The following is a 20,711-nucleotide window of genomic DNA, read 5'->3' as shown; positions in this document are numbered from 1 at the left end:
ATATATATATATATATATATATATATATATATAGATTTATGTGTATATAATTTTAGTACTTAACTCACATACTACTCACTACGGTTCTACTCCATACTTTTTTTGCACACCGCGCCTGGTACGGGTGCCGCATGCTGCTATATCAAACTGTTTTTCTTCATCTCGCTCACATCCCTAAACACTACAAAGACTTTTGTTCGTATATGTTTCTAATCCTTTTTTTTTGCTCTTTTCCCCTTTTGTTATGTATTATACAGCTCGTGTCGCATTCTGCTCTCTCTTCAACCACATCACGCACAATTTTACAATGTTAATGTTTTTGCTCTTTTACACCTTTTCTTATGCTTTCTCTTTTTTTCCGCACCTTTACAGTGTGCTCTTGCATCAATTTTACTGGTATTGGTTGTTTCTCTTTATTTTAGGTTGCACATGTGTTTGTATATTTCTCCACTTTGTTATCGCTACTCTTACGTGTTATTTGTGTTCAGTTAAACTTAGCGTTACTCGTCTTTGCACTCTATTTTCTCTTCACTACTTTAAAACTACTAATTGCATATATCTGTACTTCTTTTTTTGTTTTGTTTTTTTTCTTCTCCTGCTTCGTGTGCAGCGTTTTCCACTTTTATTTCATGGAATCTACTTTAAACAGAAGGAAACAAATGAAGAAACAAAAAAAAATCATTTCACTTTCACTTCACGCCATAAACAAGCGCAATCAATCGTTCATCACAGCTTTTAAACAATCGAACACTGTATTGATTTGACTGTGCCTGAATCACGATTTGACGCAAACTGATTTTGACCCGTCTGGCTCACTGGTTTCGCGTCCAAATATGACGACTCCTCCATCGCTATTGGCGTATCGTGTACGGGAGAGATAGATGCATACCGCCGTAAATAATGCATTTTTAGTTATTCACATTCATTACACTTTACAGTCTCGTTTTGTGATACCTTTCCAAAGGTAGTAATAAACGGTCCCGAGACATTGTAACAGAGTGTAAAACCTATTTAAAAAAAAAGATATTTGCGAATTCACAGTTAAAAATATTGTTTTTAAATGTATATAAAAATAAAACAAGCTGCTTTTCTCCATCTCCTATTTTCACCTAAACAACTACTAGTTTTACTACTACAGCTGGGTTAGTGTTTTGTTGTGTTCTGACTTGAATAGCTGCTGCTGTGCCGGTTGCAGTAGCGATGCTGCTTGCGCAAGATGATGTTGCTGCTGTTGCTGCAGCAAAGGCATAAGAGCGATCGAATGTTGATACTGTTGTTGCTGTTCGGTGGCGACATTTGGTGTTTCGAGTAGTGGTGGAGCATGATTAACGACATTTGCTACACCACCACCGGTGGCTCCGGTAGCGATACCGGCGACTCTAGTGACCCCAGTAGTAGTGGCAATGGTTGGAACAATCAGCTGTATATTACCAATGCGAGTCGATACTGTTGCTGCTCCTATGCCGCTACTACCCCCGTTACTAATAGCGGATGGTTGTTGTTTGTTGTTATGGCCACCACCTGCTCTGCTGCCTCTGCTGCCTGCGCTGACAGCACCACTACCGCCACCGATGCCGTTGTTTCAATAAACCACCGAATGCTCTTCGGCCGACTGCTGGGCCGCGGCAAGGTGATGCATCTGGATCGCACCGACACGCCCGTTAGCCGTTCCCGCATCCACCACCGGCATATTACCCGGATTAATGCTTCCAGCATGGGTTATAATAGTAACCGGGACCGTATGGTGCTGAGGTGGAAGGGGTCCAGCTGGGCCCGGTCCCTGTTGCTGGTGGCTTTCCGGCGGCGGCTGCTGCTGCGGTTGCTGCTGCTGTGGATGCGGCGGCGGCGGATGTGATGTACGAGGGGATGGCTGGGTTCGTACCGTTGAAGGCGAAGATTGCGGCTGCTGTTGCTGCTGCTGTTGTTGCTGCTGCTGCTGATGCTGCTGGACCTGATGATGGAGGGCGAGCGCTGCCAACTGCGGATTTGGCGGCGGCAGATGCATCGATGGCGGTGGGGGCGGGGGGCCCGCCGAGATGTGGTGGTGCAGCTGGTGAGCTGGATGCTGATGAGGAAGCGGAAGATGATGTATCTGAGATTTCTGTTCCATTTTCGGTTGAATGTGATGATGATGCTGCGATGGATGAGTATTGTTGGAGATAATCGACGTTATTGTTGACGTGGCCTGAGCCGGCGACGTCACCACGGACGCGGGCTGAGATACTGAGTTGGGAAAGAGAGAGAGAGAGAGTTGACATAACGAGAGAGAGACAGAGAGAGATATAGAGAGAGAGAGAGACACACAGACAAAAAGAGAGAGAGAGCGTGAACAGTATATGATCGAGGATGAGCGAAAAGCGAATTAGAGGATCGTTACAAGATAATGAATATTCCATATCCAAATTGTGGGGGGTTTTTTGACATACAAAAAAATATATATTACATTGCAATATTTCCTCTAAAATTGAGAGGATTTCATTGAATTTTGGAACTTGCCAAATCGCTTCGCTGCGTTCATTTCGCGCGCTCCTCATGATCATCTTCATTATCTTGTTCAACATCCCTCATATCCGTTAATCTTCAACCACATCTCGTCCATTATGTTAATAATACTTTGTACATGTACAACGAAGAGCTCGACATAGTAAGGGATGCACAAAATGAATGGATGCTTTTTTGACATTTTTTTAATAAACTGTGTGTATGTGTGTAATTGCGAGCGCGCAGTACAAAACGGTAGCAAACATCCGGTAATTGCAGATCCGCTAGAGCTTGTACGCATAATAGTATGGTTTCCAATTACGTAGTGAATGAATCAAAAAACAAACATCAAATATAACAGCAATTTTGTTGCGCTTTTCTCGTTGGATACGGAAACAGAAGCTAACAATATTTGTGGTTTCGATTTGTGTTTTCAAACAGGATTAAGAAAAGATTATCTCCCTCTCTGTGCTATCGCTATCATGCCGACTGAACCTTCTCTTCTCCTTCTCTTCCTTTGCTTTGATTTTGTTGGATAAAGATTCACATTTTTCTTCCCATATAGCAAAAGTGTCATAATTTCGAATGATGGTGTGGTGGATGTAATTTTAATGAAGGGTAATAGTTTTCTCTGTAGTGTTTTAGTGAGTGGGGGCGGGCGGTGCCTAAGAGGGGCGGGGCTGGTTAAAGGATTGGAGTGCTCAATTCTGTTCGTTCGTTTTCTTTCGAACGCTTTTGGATTCTTCTGCAGTGTGAAGAAAGTTTTTTTTGGGGCGAAATTGGTGATAGGGTTTGAAGACATTTTACAATGACAACAAACAAGAAGATCGGTGTTAGAGGGGGGAGGGGTCCGAAAAGTTGTGTGTGATGAAGAAGTGTGCAACTGTTTGTGATACTCTTATGTGATCTTGGTTCAACAATTTCACTCTTCCAAGGCCAAGGATTGTTGGATTTTATCGATTTAAATTTGTCTTTTACTTTTCGACTTTCGACTTGCTTCCTAATAATACTCTTCCATCGAATCTGTCCGCCCCTCCGTGATTGTTGCATTCTATCATTGCGAACACCTCCATACGAAGATGTGTATGTGTGTTTCGGGTTTATTTTTTCATTCCGTTCGCTGAAGAGACTTGTCCGAATGCAACACACCCAACACACATAGTTTTATGCTCTTTTTTTTTTTGGTTTCGCACTCTGGGCTTCCTCGGGAGGGGCGGGCGGGCATTATCTCAATTCACATTCAACCGAAATATGGGCTATGTTTTTTTGGAAATTTAATTAAATAATTTTGGACACGTTTGCACGTGTGGTTAAAAAAACACTCAATAAATAGGTAGAAGTAGTAAGTATACGAATCAACTCTAAAGCACGCATAATCAATTAAGAATAAATTAAAGGAATGAAATAAGACGCAACTGTACTGGAACTAGTTACTAATTTAAAAAAAAGATAGATAGACTTAAGACGTGTGAAAAGGAGAGAGAAAAAGCTGACAAAAGAAAGAAAAAACACTACCAAACTTAAACACTCAAGCATTCTCTATTGTAAAGTGTTGTATGTTGCGAAAAAAAAACAATATTCGCATAGGAGGATAAGAGCATGGATGACTTTTGGAAAGATGAGAGCATTAATCGATTAGTGTGATTCTTTTGATAGATGCTTCAAATATAGAACAAAATGTCTTTTTGTAAACGCAAGCCAACAACAAAATAGTTTAATTTTTTATCAAAAAGGAATCTCGCTATTACAGAAGAAGGAACTGAGCAGTGAAACGTAAAGTTGACAGTTTTTGAATCACTTTTACATCCACAACCGTGAAATTTGAGAAACTTTAAATGACTGCATAAAAAAAAACAACTAAATCTTTGTTAAACGTTATTAAAACTGTCACAGGAATGTCGCAGGAATTATTGAAATTTGAAGGTTGTGTATTAGGCGGCTACAATTACTGTGTGAACGTTTCATTACCACATCCCAAAACTAAAATCGAAACTAATTGAAAAACATAACCCTAACTAAAAAAAAAAGAAAAATGCGCTACAGTCGGCAACGTAAAAACCAAACTATTGATAAGGCAGATCTCAATCATCAATAATGTTATTCTTACGAACTTATTGAGAATACCAACTTATTATAAATAAAGAGAGAGAGATAGACAGATGAGAAGTTAGAGATAAAAAATAGATAAATCTAGAAGGAGGTAACCATTGGTTTAATTAAGATAAAACACACAAATACCGCAATAAATGTTTTGATTTGAGCGCAAAAAAAGGAACTAACAATTACATACACACGTGCTAAAATATTATAAAATAAAGCTTTTGACAGACAATAGGCTTCCATCTTGCTGGTTATAATAGAGAATGTTGCGTTATTAATTTCTGCAAATATTTGGTTGTAATTGAAGATTAAACATGATAAAGCGAGAATAATAGCCTGTCGTCTGTACAAAAGCGTCACAAAACCAATAGCAAAATATGTAACGTCGAGAGTGGGTCAAACCAGATGAAAACAAAAAAACAACCACAACAAGCTGAAAAGCAACGTTTACTGCTACCCTCAACACACTAGCTATGGTAGTAATGTAAAAGTTCGACCCTACATTCGTTCACTTACCGGTAGACTTCGGTTCGACCTTGATGTGGGGCAACTTCGGTAGCACCGGAATGACCGCGTCCGGATGCGTTTTCTTCATGTGCCGCAACATATTACCCCGCTCGACATACGACTTGCTGCACTGCGGGCAGTGATGATTCTTCTCGCCCGTGTGAGACCGCTGGTGCGACACCAGATGGCCCTTGCAGATGAAATCCTTCGGGCACATATCGCACCGGAACGGTCGATCCATCGGTTGGCCCTTGGTGTGGCTACGCTGGTGGAACAGCAGATTGCCCTTAAGCGGGAACGATTTGCCACACTCGTCACACTGGAACGGTCGCTCTCCCGTGTGCGAACGACTAAAAATAGATGGTAAAAAGAAGTATAATAGCGCATCATACAAGGCTGGGCACTTCTGCTCCGATACATTTCGCACTAGTATTTGCGAGTCATTTACCTCATGTGGTTGATCAAATGCTCCTTCCGGGTGAAGGTTTTGTTGCACACATTGCAGCAGTGCGGATTGTCTCCACTGTGCTGGCGCATGTGATTGTTGAGATGCTCCTTCCGCGTGAACGTTTTGTTGCAGTACTCACATTTGTGCGGTGAATCGCCCGTGTGCAATCTGTTAGATTATTTCCATTTCCGGCATAAGATATAAGCAAAATTTGAAAAGGGATAGAAACAAAAAAATGTGGTTTAAAATTTACGCTCATATGTTGTTACAAAAAAGATAATTAGAAAGGTAGGGATAGGTTTTATAATCGCTAACGAACGCATGATGTCTGCGCAGGTAATCTATGAAGGATATTAATTAAATTACGTTTTACTATCAACGAAAAGCTAGGCAAATATAGCATACAGTTTTTATTTTTGGGAGTTCTTAACTAATATCCTTTTAATACCTCGCAAACTTTCGCGTTTCGCCATTGAATGATACCAAATTTTAAATGAGTCACGTTTTCTAATATGTGTGTGTATCAATTTTCTAATGATATGTGTATGCATGCAGTGTTATGTGGATGCGGTGATATTTGATGTTTTAGTAGGTGACAATATATCAAACGGAATATGTTGTGTGGATGACTGGTTGATGTGGATCAGGAAGAATTAATGTAGGAAACAGGAATGAATAAATGTACTGAAAAGGAATCAAAAGGGAAACATTTACATTAAAAACTTCAAGGATGGGAAAGCAGAGAAGCGATTCAAATTAAATTTCTACAGGAACAACAATAATACCAAACGAGTTATAAAAGTAATCATATAACAAAGTATATAAACTGTGGATGATGAACAGTGAAGGATAGGTTGTAATGGCAGGTGAAGGTGAAGCTGTTTTAAGGATATTCATTACTCCAGAACGCTTAGTATTGCTCCATAAATAAACCAAATACTAAAACTCAAAACTACAAAACTATAGCGAAACATCTGTTATGACTACAACGATATCTCCATAAACTTTTGTTACCAATTGAAACATTTCACGTCGGAAATATTATTTATTGAAACCGTATATGCCTACAACAACCGTTTAATATTGTGAGTCGTGTAACACACACACAACTCCAAAAAACAATCGATTTAAATAATTTCCACGACGGCCGTACATATATCATTAATGATGTAGTAATCTAATTAGATTGCGCTATTGGAATTGAAATTGCCACCGGACATGAAAATCCAATTTTTGCTCACACTCGCAAAAAAAAACTGAATTGAAAACGGGATGCATAATTTGCACTTTATGTACACAAATTGGGCCTGGTGGTGTGGCTCTCTTCATTTATGTTCTCCTCATGTTACTGTCACCCGTGTTCGCGGGGTTCTGTTTTCGGGAAAGTACTGGGGCAAGTTTTATTTTCTAGCATTACTTTCATTATTGCTATTATCACCATCATCATGTTCTCTCTCACCAATCACTGTATTATATTATGTACACAACGTTCGAACCAGTGGACGCAAGCGCACCGTTTCATTTGAACTAATTCGATCGATGATTTTAGAATCATGAATAAATTGAGTGTGTGGGATAAGCCTGTGTGTGTGTGTGTGTGCGTGGGGATGTCAAAAATATGAATTGTTTGAATCTTTGTTATTAATTTATAAAATGATACTACCAATATCACCAAAAAGAGCGAATTGATTTGCTCTCTATGTTCGTATTACAGTACAATGATAAACCCCGACTGTAACATGAATTCATCTTTTTTCTAGCGTGTACACACGGGATGCTGAACACGAAAAGGGTAATTGTTCTAACGCGTTATAGCAATTACAAAACAAATTCACACATGTAATCTGCAATGAGAAATACATGACGAACAATAACGTGTGATAGTGACAAGTTATGAAAGACGGATAATATTAAAAGATAAATAAAAACCTAATCAACTAAATAGGAAACAAACTGAGAAGCGTAAAAACATTACAGTAATAAATTATTTGGGGCTCAGAAGTAACGCACAATGAATGGACATACACTCACGCAGAGCTCGAGATGCATTAGTTAGTTAGAGATACACATTAAGCTATTTATGTGATGCACATAAAAATGATTCTGCTGGTTCTTTTGTTGTGTTGTGGGCGACATGTGAGTGAATGGTTTTTGAATATTTCGAGATTCGAGAGGGATGATAAACATGGCATGCTGTAGTCGAGAGCATGGCAAGATATAAACGACAGGCAAAACTGGTGAAGAGAACGATGAAGAGCGGTAGGAGAGATAGAGATAGAAAGACGAGTGTGAGCGAGAAGAGAGGAAAGGACAGAATGGAAATAAAACCGGCCCTCACCTGACGTGATTCTTGAGGTGCTCTTTTCTGGTGAATGACTTGTTACAGTACGAACACCGATAGGGAGACTCTCCGGTATGCAATCTGTTGATAGAACAACAAATTTAACGAACAAAAAAAAACACACACACACAAGTACAAGAAACACACGCGCACACACACAAACAGAGATCTTGCAGGTGGGAGGTTCTTTTCGTGTTGTTTTTTTAAGAGCTTCCGTTCTTTTTTCCTATACAAAAATGTCCAACAAGATATGTACCGTTTCCAATGTTCGACATTTTTTTAACATTATTTAATGTTTACTTTTTCTGTAAACATTTTTTAACAAAAAAAAATGTGTGGAAAAACTGAGTGAAAATGGAAAGAGCATTCGTCCTTGAAATTACAGTGCATTAGATCATATTAGATCGTATGCATTAGCTTAACTCCTCGTCGATATCAACAATTGACAGAGAAATCGCATCAGATAATGATTATCAACATTTGTGTACAATTAAAACAAAAGTCTATGGAGTACGCAGTAGATAATGATAAAATAATGTATTGGTAGTACTCAGTTGAGTAAACTCAGTATAAAATTGCTACATTTTAAAAATAATAAATGTTTACTACCAAAATCATCTTTCCAAAACAGTTTCTTTTAAATGCAATAACATCTGGGATCATTTGTCTGGGGATGGTGAAAGTATTAGAAAGGAAAATAGAAAACTAAAGCAACTTTCTAAACTTGCCAACTAAATCAAACGGCTTTAATATGTTTATGTTTGGTTCAAAGTTTGATTTTTTTTTTAAATAGTTAGTGATCCTAGGGGGAGTTGTTTTTGATTTTTGTTTTTTTGTTTGTTTGTTCCCTCACCTGACATGATTTGTTAAATGCTCTTTTCGGGTGAATTTCTTCCCGCAATACGTGCACTGATAGGGAGTTTCTCCGGTGTGCAATCTGTTTGGAGGAATAGATACATACAAATAATAGAGAGACAGAGAGAGAGAGACAAAAGACGAAGACAGAAGAGAAAACAAAAAAAAGAAAAAAACACAATCAGTAATAGTTCGTGGACGAGTAATAGACGAAGGGAGTTTCGATGGAAATTAAGTGAGTAATATAAAATGAAATGAAGGAGAATATAACAATAATAGAAATAATAAAACTTAGAATTACGCAGAGTTGGAGATGAAATGTGAAATAATTGGTTTTAATTTGTAAGCAACAAATGCGAACAAATGTAAATAAACAACGAATGTAACAACAAACGAACTTTAACAATAAGTAAAAAAAGAGATACAAATAATATATTTAACATCATTGAAATAGTTAATGGAATGAAAAAATTAATTATCAAATTTACTGCTTTAACTGAAAAAATGTAACATTGATCATCATAAAGAAGAAAATCACAAAACAAACTTGTAGTTCATAGAACGAAAACTATATAAATTATACATAGAACAACATCAACAAGGTGATTTTTAAAGAAAATTACTTTAAAAAAAGACAAAATAAACCGCGCGTTTCCATCTGCATCTCTTTACTCTTCCTACACGTTCGAAACCAGTGTGTCTTGTTTGATAAATTATTCCTCATTCAAACGACAAAAAAAATGATTGATTGACTTTGGGAGCTGATTGATTAACAATCGTATCGTGATCGATAGCGCGCATAAAACAAAAACGCGTGCGTGAGATGATGAAACCGGCTCGTTGCGCGCGGGCGAATGTGGAAAGTTGTGTAGCATTTAGTAGTTATGATGATGTGTGTAAATGGATGCATGTGTTTTTGTTTGTTTGGGGTTTTCGAAGAAGGATATGTCTTTGCGATTGTGTGACAGGATGATGATCAGCAATGGAAGGGAAATGGGAATGCTGTGGACCATGGGGTTAGTACAATTTCTAGAGTTAACTAAACAATATTTTACGACTTTAGAACATATTTAGTGTGATTTTACCCCAATTGTGAAATGAGTTGTGTAGATATTAATACTTTGAACACCCCTTTTGAACAAATACCAAAACCTATTCTTACTGCTAATACGGTCAAACACTAAACATGTTTAATTAATGTACATTAACAAAAATTGCTTAATTTTAAAGATGTTTTCAACACAAAACAAATACATAACACATACAAACAAACGGAAGAAAAGTTTGGATATAGGAGAGATTGATAGGAGAATAATGGAAAAAAGACAAAACAAATGCTAAACTAGTAATGATGATGATGATGATGATTGCAGCAGTAGTAGTAGTAGTAATAGTTGAAGCAATACTAATTAAAACAATAAAGAAACTATAGGAGAACAATACTAAATATGCGCTGTGTGTGGCAAGTAAGTAAGGACCACAAAAGACAGGAGTAATAATGTAACAGTAGTGAAAACAACCAACACGCTGTCGTCTGCTGTCATTCAACATTATCGCTCTCACCTGATATGATTCGTAAGGTGTTCTTTTCGCATGAACTTCTTCTCGCAATAGGTGCAATGATACGGAGTCTCACCGGTGTGTAATCTGTAGAGTAGAAATTGGTTAGTGGAAACAAAACAACAACAGAAAAGAAACACAGGACACACGTCACAACGTGGGAACTAAAAGGAACCAGTGACAGAAGAGATAGAGCAAAGTGTGTACGTGTGTGGACGATCGAAGAGGAGATGGATTAACATATGAAAACACGATTGTAATGGGGTAAGATGATGGGGATGTATTCAAAATGACTACTTGAAACAAATAATGAAGGGGGGATTTTTTTTCTTTTTTGTTAGTTACTAATAAATGTTTTTAGCTACATGTTTGCGGCAACGTCAACAATGCAACAACAGCGCACAACTAAACATAAGTAAACGTGGAGAGCGGGGATTGTTGGGGAGGCGTTGCAGATACCGCCCCTCCATGTGGCAAAGGAGATTGTTGTTGTTTATTTTCCTTCTTTTTTTATGAACCATTATGATAAAACGGTTTCGCTTTCACGCTTCTCTCTCGTCACAGGAGTAAATAAATTTAATGAAATATCAACAAATTATATGTATTATCTGTTGTTGTGTCTGCTTCAATGTTTGTATTATGTTTATATTTTAAAATACGATTACTTCCATTGTGAGTGTATTGAAGTGTTTGATGCTCGTGTATGGGAGAAGCGATCTTACGATACATGAAGCGGGAGAGGAAGATTATTTGTGTTTCTTCTAACTTTCTTTTACATGTATTTTTAATAAAATAGTAGGAATAGGCACATTCGAGATGGTTCGTTCGGTTAATAAAACAGGGTTTACATTTTATCAATAAGAATGAATATGAAGAGTGGGGAATCCAATAAAGATAATTATACACTTTTTTGTACAGGAAAACAACTGTTTACAGCATACCACCACTACTGCCCTGTTCTTTACACACTATTTTTACAATCGATTTAGTAAATTAGACAACAAACTACCTCAATACAAGTACATATGTTTTTAGAGATTGGTTTTGTATGTTACAATTTAATTACAGTGCCTGGCGCTGCTATTTATCAATTACACTATGAAACATAGAGGTTGAGGTCACAGATTGAAACAGGGAAGAGTGACGGGTTGTAGGGAACAAGGGAGGTGGCAGTGTTTTTCACGCAAACAAATTACATCCACTAGTCGTCATTGTTGTTGCCTGTACACGCGCTGCAGCAGCATGATTTGTACTTCAATGGAATGGAATGAGAAAATATGGGGCATACAACATGGCAGAGGATACACATGATAAAAACAAATGATGACACATAGGTATCCTAATCGTTACATTTGGATGATGTTGTATGGTCGGAAAAGCATACATAATTCTAACGGCTTCTGTAGGGGTTTCTCGCGTTCAATGCATTATGAAGGAAAGGAGGCGCAAATAATAAATCACGGATGAGAGAATAGCAATGGATTGTTGTTATGTCTTGACAAAACCGAAATAGCTGTAGTTGCACAGTTAGAGAGAGAGAGAGAGAGATAGAGAGCTCGGGAAAAGGCTGATGTAGAACAGGCCGAAAAACAGTAGGAAGGGGTTTGTTTTGATAGAAAAAAAAAGTAAACATCCTCACCTGGTATGGTTGGTCAAATGTTCTTTTCGCGTAAATTTCTTCTGGCAATACGTGCACTGGAAGGGAGTCTCGCCAGTGTGCAATCTGGTTGTTGGTGATGGTGGTTGGATAGTGGTGATAGAGAGTAATAGTAGTAGCAGTAGAAGAATAGTAGTAGTAGTAGATGGTAGTAGTAGAAGTAATATTTATGATAGTACAGGCGGCACATTAGGTACACGAGCAGATGTGATGCGCGAATCCGGTACAACGGACGTATTTTGGGAAGAGAGTGTGTTGGTGGTGTTGGTTGGTTGTTGTTTTTTTTTATGTCGACCAAATGAAATTTGATTTCAAACAATAGCGTTTTCAAATTTCAAATTAGAAGATGTGACGAAAGGGAGGAAAAAAGAAGGAAAAAATACAATATTTAGCATTTGCACACTAATTGTTGGCATATAAACATGGGTGAACGTTAGGATTAAAATTATAACAAATGGTTCTTGATCGAAGAATAATAAGACCCCGGGAAGGGTGGTGTAAAGCCATGAACAATTTTACACACAGAACAGGAACCGAAAAGGTGCTATAACATAACGAGATAATCACAACAATTTACAGATAATGTTTTACTGCCAACTAAAACAACGCAAACTCATTATGTACTGGATACAGGCTCTAGCGATGGGTGTGTATGTGCAGATACTACGTTACATATTTATCACTACAGTGTACTACCACGGGGGTTTAACCTAAAGGGTGCATAACAATGCTCCATCATCAGCATCATAAAACGTGGCACTACACTACAGCAACACACTCAATACCATTTACCGGGGCGGGGGTCTTATTGTTCATCGATTAAGATAATATAATGTAAAACTAGTATCCTAAAAATACATTCGAGGAATATGAAGGATACGGAGGATTTGTGTGATATATATGTGACAAGGAAAGAGGAGGAACGGGAAAGGCGTGTAGGAAGCAATTACAATGTACAAGGAAAATCATATTGTTTATCCAACCATCTGACACTTTGTTTTGTTTAAATAGGAACCGAAAAGGCATAATAAAACAAACAAACGATAATTTATGATACGAAAACGCAAAACAAGCGAGGATACACTTTCTATTATCCTTCGGCTTTCAAAGAGAGCTGACTAATAAGACGTTAACCGTTCTTCGGTTTGCGTTGTTGTTCGTCCATGCATTTCTCTATCAATCACGTAACGAAATTACTATGCAACTGCTCTACACCTGGCACGGTACGCCAAAACCGTATACCCCTAAAAACAGTTGTACACCAACGTCTAACCGGAGGAGACCGATAGTCATTTCTACCGATAGTAACTTCGATCCACTAAACTACGCCGCAAGATCGTGTAAATCCGTTAAAGCATTACATCATGTTGAACGATTGTGTCCCGGAACAGGGGGGGGAGTGTTTTTTTTTTTCTTCGTAAAGTTCACCACCCGGTAGATTGCATTGTGGGTACTCCATAACTAGTAAGCATTTGATAAACTTTGCCATTAAATTTAAAAGAGAAATAGAGAAAAAGAGCCGATTGTAATCGGTGAAGATAATCTCTTTTTACATGGTAAGTTAGAAGTAAAAAATATGATTTTGTTTCCCGCGAGCTTCCCGCTTATCGTTCGCTGATGTTTAATGTATAAACTTTTGCTCCTTACGCCTAGCTAGAATAAACAATAACGCAACACGGTCTTGGCTGTTACTTGCATGTCTCATATGCTAGTGTACGTGTACCGCCATACAGACTTCATTCAATTAAACACAAATGGAACCCAGTTTTAGGTAGTCAGCTCATATGATCATTAAAAAAAAAAGTAATAAAATAACAAAACATAAAGTGTATTTAAAGAAAAAAAACATGAGCAAATAATATAAAAACGAAAAAGAAATACAAGATGGTGCGAAAAACAAAATTGCAAAAAAAATCATAACAAATCGTATCACACGTAAAATGTGATTAAAGATCATACTAAAATAATCCATCTATTTACAAAAAAAAAACAGTACATCCACCCATTCCGGGCTCTGATACTGTAAAAATACATTAAGTCGATCGGTACAATATATTAAAACATTGAAACAGAGACAAGCCAGAACGCGCACAACAAGATAATGAAATAGATAAAAGAACACAAAACAACATCAGATGATTGGACCAACAATATAACTTGTAGTTTTTTTTTGTTTTTGCTAGGCAATTCCCATTTTCATTCCAAATCGCAGTGTCCCTTCTAACCCACACGTGGGATGGCACTGGTACTTCACTAGCTTCCCTGAACATTTCATGATTGCCACACGTGAATCGTTAAACGGACGGAGGAGAGTTTTGTTTGTACGGGTGGATGGGGGCTTGCTTATTTTTTTTTTTCTTTACTTTTACACGGGATCTTCTACGACACACTGGATGAGAGCAAAAACAAAAACGTTTGCAGGGAAGGTGAATAGGTAGTGTGGGGGTTTGGAGGGGGATACATTATGTGTATAAAAAGTAATGAGATTTAAAATAGAAACAGTCCCTCACCTGACGTGATTCGTCAAATGCTCTTTACGCGTAAACTTCTTCTGACAATAGGTACACGTGTAGGGAGTCTCGCCGGTGTGCAGCCTGCGTTCGCGCATTTCAAGCGTGCCCGGGGTTGATATCACGGATGAGGGTTGATGATTATCATTGGTTCATGGTGGAGTGATCGGATGGCAAGGATCACGATCGTGGATGGGGGGGAAGAATAGACAGCAGGGAGATTATGCCACCGGGAACGAACAATCGAATGATAGGCGAAATCACGATGTTCAAAAAGACAGGTTGGAAGGAGCAGAACGGTTGCACCATACGGATGGATCGTGAATCGTCCCATCGTCAGTGAATACATCCCAAAAACGCATCGTAAATTGATAGATGATCACAACGGTACAGTGACATTGTGCAGTTCACAACCGAAATGGTACGATCGTGCGATGTGTACACCAAAAAGCGCAACACATCGGAGGGTGTAGAGAAGAGAAAAGAAAAACAATTCATTAGAACATTAGCTTCGGTAGAGGGAACGGTTCGCAGTGCGACATTGCGTGTCATTTTTAAATGGCGATTCTTTAGCATTACTCTTTTGCTTGCAATAAGGACGAAAGGAGGATTGTAGTGGTGCAGCCACTTGTCAAACAGAAGGAAACTATCGTTGACGCGCACCTAATAGACCACCAACAATACCGAAAGGTACTTGTGACTCAAGTGTGACTGTAAAATATCGTGACGAACACGTGACGAAGACGCTCTTAGGCCCAATAACGCTACCCCAATTGACAACTCTTCACACGGAGATATTTTAAACCGCACTTCGACGTAAGCACTACGAAACTGTCGAGAGACGTTTGGATTGCGCCATTTCCAGCAATCGAGATGATATATTTCCTTCCGCCGCAAGACTTCAGTCCCTCCCAACATAATCCCTCTCGATGGAGGCGCCCAGCTACCTTCCCCCTTTCGTCGATATTCCAACGATGGAACGACCAACATTCACAGCGCAAAAGAAATGCAAAAACTTCTCAGACACGCGCGGCCACAGGAGCGTACAAATGATGGTTAGAGATACCGCGCGCGGATGTGTTAAAGGGGGGTTTGGGTGGTGGATGTGGTGGTGAAAACGATTCTCACCTGACGTGATTCGTGAGATGTTCTTTGCGGGTGAACTTCTTCTGACAATAAGAACACTGGTAAGGAGTTTCGCCCGTATGCAATCTACCAGGGGTGGGTGGGTTGTTTTGTGTATGTACACGATCATTCAACAGTAGGATGTGGTGTGTAGGCGTTATTGGTGGTGCGCGCGCATTAAATGGTGTTGATTTTAATCGTTTTGGTTGTTGTTTGATTTCGATTGTAATAAGTAGTACGCCGGTCCGTGTTGAGCGTGATTGTGTGTGGTAAAGTGAGTGGAGAATGGAGGTGGAAGAAAGTACAGTAAATAAATGAAACATTCATTAATTATTAACTTCATCAACTCGTACACGCAATAGCAAGATGGAACACGACCATCCAATCCATTCAAAAAGTTCTTAATTCCACAGCTCGTGAACAAACGGAAGACGCAACACTGCGACCAAAACTAAGCATTAAATACATAAACAAAACAAACTAATGAAGTACTCTAATTTAAATCGCTTATACTAAACAAAACTATTCTCCCGCTTTCAAGACTTGGATGGACGTTGTTGGTGTCATGTTTTTTTTTGTTCTTCTTCTGCTTTGGTATAATTGTACTTTTACTTTTTTGGACGCTTTTTTCCTCACCTGGTGTGGTTCGTTAAATGCTCTTTTCGCGTGAATTTCTTCTGGCAGTACGTACATTGGTACGGAGTTTCTCCGGTATGCAATCTGGCAAGAATGGCGATGGATAATATTCGGTATAGAGAAGATAGACACATGATACAGTGAGAGATAGGAAATGCATGGGGAAACGTGTATTAAAACATTGAACAAATTAAATAACCTCACGGAAAGTGGGAACTATGTATTAGAACGGCTAATAGAGGCATGGAACAAAACGAACAAACAACTGTGCTTAAACGGCAACGGAGAACTGATACGGAGACGTATCAATCACTTCGTCAACTTGTACGTTATTTCCCCATTTTGGTCCTGCTAATAATCCCTCGCCTTTTAATGTACGGATGGAACAACAACGACAAATGGTATGAATGGTTGCGTCAGTGCGAAGATGAATGTTCAACACAGAGAACACTGGCCATTATTATTTTATGATGCTTCTGCTAACACACGCCACAGTCTGGGAAATTTCTCTAACCCAAATGTGAAGGTTAATTGAATGAACGATCACTAAAAGCATAACGTAGAGTTACACGATCATTACACGATGGTTGCAGGAAACGAGACACACATTTCTGAGTGTGCGTATGGAAATAAATGGAGTTGATGACTTTGTTAAATATTGGGGAGCGGGGGATTTAATCATGCTTTATAAATGATGCTCACACTACGAAGCAAACGAAAAAGGGAAACAAAATAGAACAAAACGAATTTACATGACGGGAGGATCGAAAGGATCTCTACGGGGACAATTATATTACAGAAAAAAGAACCCATAAATGATGCAAGTGAAAAAAATCATAAAATCTTCTACGATCTTTTCCCATTTTCTTGCCATTATAAAATGGAAGAAAATGAGAAGCGGTTGTTTTATTGTTCTGTTTGTCTGACCACTCTCTTTTGGTCACACTCACATGTTTTTTTTTTAAATTTTGGATATGATAGTAATAAAATTAGGCGGGTGGTATTACTACCAGAGCACATGAATCCATATTTTGTTCCTAACCGAATTTCGTTCGCACGAGTTCGCACAGAAATGCATCTCTCGGCTGATTCTTCCAACATTGGCTTTGTTGCGTGTAAGGTTTTTACCTTTTACCTACGCTATTTATTCCCAATTGGCCTATGGAGTGTGAACAACGGGGGTGTAAAGGTGTGTGTGTGTGTGTGTGTGTGTTTGAAACATAAAATGATGATGTGTTGAAGCATGGCGCGTATATGAATATGTATACAGAAGGGAATGATTTGTACCCACCAAACACTACAAAAACACTAGGGAAGTCGCAGGCGAAAGGGAATATATTAGGAGTTAAATGGAGCGTGGGGGATGGGAAAGTGGGAGAGCAGCAAAGAACAACATTCATGCTTGTTACGCAGGGTCAGTAAATGTTCCGATGGTGATGTTAAAATCATTATTTTTTAAGCATACGAACAACGGACAGATAATAATGTATGAATTGTTATTATCGTGTGATCAAGTTAGAAAATCATTTTTCTACCGATTTTGCCAAAATGCACACTTTGATTGAAGTGCGTTTTATCCCACAATTTAAAAACAATTTTGTTTGCTTGAGCAATAATTTTGGACATACAAACGAACGATTAATAACAAAACATATTTGCCATTTTTGTGTCCCCCCGGTTGTTTATTCAAAAGGGAACGAGCGATGAGTATATGCTTAGATGAACACACACGCACGATTGCACAAATGGTACAAGCAGATGAAGGTTGAGAGAGGTAAGTGTTGTATAAGAGCACTTCTACTTGAACAACAACAAAAAAAATACTAAATGAAATGACAAAACTAATATAGCACAGTTTGCTAAACGAGAAGCTAACCAGACGCAACAAAACAGCAGCAACAGTGAGATAACGAATGTACTGTGACATGAGCGCATTAATTGGAAACAACAAACAACGCTGCACTAGGGATGCTCTTTTCTCTGTCTTCTTGCATTTAGGAACAATGTGGGAAACGATGGGTTTGTGAGAAGGCATGATAAACAACAACATCTTCCGATGATAAAATAGAACTCTCATATATTTTATCCCTCCCAACAAACATTAGGAAGAGATGATAGTTAAACATAAATACAAACATAAAACGAAGTATTAAAAAGATTATCTGAAAGAGAACTTCCAAAAACAGAGCTGAATTGGCAACTAGAACTGAACAGAGCAACTGGTCACAAAGTAAGTAAAATTGTTGTTGTTGTTGTTGTTGATGTTGTGGTGAGCGTACGAAAAAAAAAACAAACAAAAAAACAGAAGGGAAACCCCCGTTCTAACAATAAACTAGTGTGCTTGTTCGGATGGCACGGCGCTCACGCGTCGGCTCAGCCAAACACAACAATTATCAAACCCCCTCTCACCTGATATGGTTCTTTAAATGTTCTTTGCGCATAAATTTCTTCTCGCAATAGGTGCAATGATAAGGAGTTTCTCCGGTGTGCAATCTGTCGAGTAACGGTAGAGAGAGATGAAAAAAGAGGAGAAGAAGGAAAAACCGGCGGTCCCGATTTGCCCAACCCACCGGCCACCCAACAGGCACAATCCGTGGGTGAGGTGGAGGAATTGGGCCACCATAGCCACACACACACACGCGTTTATTATTCATCAATGTTCTAGACAGCAGGGATAACAAAACAGCATATCTCGCTCGGAAACATATATGATTTTTGTCGTTGCACTTGCACTTGTGGGATAATTGTGGTGTTTTCGCTATTGCATTTTGCACTGTTAACTTCCTTCATCGGATTTGTTTTGTAGTTCAAAGTTTTAGTCGGTTGGGAAGGGAATGGAGCAGGAAATTCACTAATTTACCCTTTTACTATAAAAACGTTCCATGTTTAACGTTGCCGTCAAACTGCCCGCAAAGTGTGTTAGTTGGATAATCTCTAGGCGATAATATTACTTTCATCAACATAAAGTGACCAATTTCGTTTGCTACAATATGGTACACAATCTATAATTATTGATTTTGAATGTAACAAAATAGCTAAAGAACAATTGAACTATATAATTTTGTAGCAAATGCATCTAGCGCCTTGCTGCTTGCTATAATGAACTGCAAATTGATCACTTTATGTCGATCCACTAGCTATAGCAAACAAATTTTCCGAAAAAATTACGCTAATTTAAATCGGATTTCGGTGGGAAGTTGTGGAGCCGGGGGGAGGAGTGAGATGTTTATAAACATTAAATAATTGTACAGTTAGCGGGAATGGATAATCTTTTTTTTCTTTTGAGTGGCTGATAACGTGTGCGTGTGTGTGTGTGTGTGTGTGTGTTTGTGTTACAGACGCATTCGACGTCCACAGCACAAGCGATTAGAGAAATGCGACTCGAACGACGCTCACCTTGTATGATTAGTCAAATGCTCTTTACGCGTGAATTTCTTGTCACAATAGGTGCACTGATAAGGGGTCTCTCCGGTGTGCAATCTGTCCAGAAACAAAAATGAAAATAAAACAAAAAAAACGGGAGCGAGGGTTTGGGAGAAACACAAAACGAAGAAATGGGGAGAGGAAGGCGGAAATTTTGCGTACACATTTGGGACACACAAAATGAATCGAGGAATGTTGGATTAAATAATGGACGTTGTGTGGAAGGATCGCACGAAGATCGACGATGTATTTTTTTTTATTAAACATTACGCGTTGATTGATGCAAGAGAAAAGAAATGAAGAAAGAGAAAAAGAGATTGAAATCATGTGTAAGTAACCAGTAGGTTAGATTTTCCTGTTTTAGAGTAAGGCCCATTAGAAAAGGTCTCCTCTATGGTAAGCGCGCCCATCGAAAACATATGGCCATACAGCGCTCGAATACCCTCACACAGTGGTTTCGTCCAGGAAGGACACTTCCTTGGAACTCGTTAAAGATTTGCTTCACAACATGAAGAATGTTATGGTAAGCATGTGGAATAATTAATCATTTACAGCTATAAACACTCATTTCGAGATCAAACGATCACCTGAGAGGTTTTATTATTAAAAAAAAAACGTAAGCGACTTATCTCTCCCTGGACAAAAGGTGGAGGTAATTAGTGCTTGGTGCCACATATTTTCGATTGACGCATCTTAAAAGTTAAGCGTACAATTGACGTCTATAGAGGAACGATTCTCTCACCTGACATGATTGGTAAGATGCTCTTTTCGCGTGAACTTCTTTTCGCAGTACGTGCACGGATAGGGAGTTTCTCCGGTGTGCAATCTGCGTGTTAAGATCGTTTTTCGGTTTATGTTTGTCACGAACACGAGCATATCCGAAGGGGAAAAACATAAAAAAATAAATAAAAATGTAAGACGGATTGTTGAAAGTATTTCGTACGGTTGTGTCCATTCAGTGAATGCAGTGAACAAATAAAACAAACGCAAGGATGTCAATTGCGTTTACAAAATTAATACACCGCAAGCATATAAACCTTGTTTTTAAAAGCTTTTTGACATACATTT

The 20,711-nt window shown here is 38.6% G+C and overlaps 1 protein-coding gene across 1 annotated transcript in view; it reads right to left on the bottom strand.

Moving 5' to 3' along the window:
• Window positions 1–1,132: 1,132 nt before the first annotated feature.
• LOC128710801 (zinc finger protein 585A-like) overlaps window positions 1,133–20,711 on the bottom strand; it is a 38,259-nt gene continuing 18,680 nt past the window's right edge. Inside the window, exons 17-30 of the mRNA XM_053805653.1 lie at window positions 20,386–20,469; window positions 19,617–19,700; window positions 18,630–18,713; window positions 16,221–16,304; window positions 15,588–15,671; window positions 14,460–14,543; window positions 11,932–12,015; window positions 10,296–10,379; window positions 8,731–8,814; window positions 7,875–7,958; window positions 5,537–5,704; window positions 5,098–5,438; window positions 1,592–2,223; window positions 1,133–1,420 (exon numbers count right to left, since the gene is read on the bottom strand). Coding sequence (XP_053661628.1) covers window positions 1,133–1,420; window positions 1,592–2,223; window positions 5,098–5,438; window positions 5,537–5,704; window positions 7,875–7,958; window positions 8,731–8,814; window positions 10,296–10,379; window positions 11,932–12,015; window positions 14,460–14,543; window positions 15,588–15,671; window positions 16,221–16,304; window positions 18,630–18,713; window positions 19,617–19,700; window positions 20,386–20,469 — 2,269 coding nt within the window. The remainder of the gene's footprint in view (window positions 1,421–1,591; window positions 2,224–5,097; window positions 5,439–5,536; window positions 5,705–7,874; window positions 7,959–8,730; window positions 8,815–10,295; window positions 10,380–11,931; window positions 12,016–14,459; window positions 14,544–15,587; window positions 15,672–16,220; window positions 16,305–18,629; window positions 18,714–19,616; window positions 19,701–20,385; window positions 20,470–20,711) is intronic.

The sequence above is a fragment of the Anopheles marshallii genome, chromosome 3 (genome assembly GCF_943734725.1).
Source record: "Anopheles marshallii chromosome 3, idAnoMarsDA_429_01, whole genome shotgun sequence".
Lineage (NCBI taxonomy): Eukaryota > Metazoa > Arthropoda > Insecta > Diptera > Culicidae > Anopheles > Anopheles marshallii.
The sequence above is the reverse complement of the archived record's forward strand: the minus strand, read 5'-3'. Positions and strand labels throughout refer to the sequence as shown.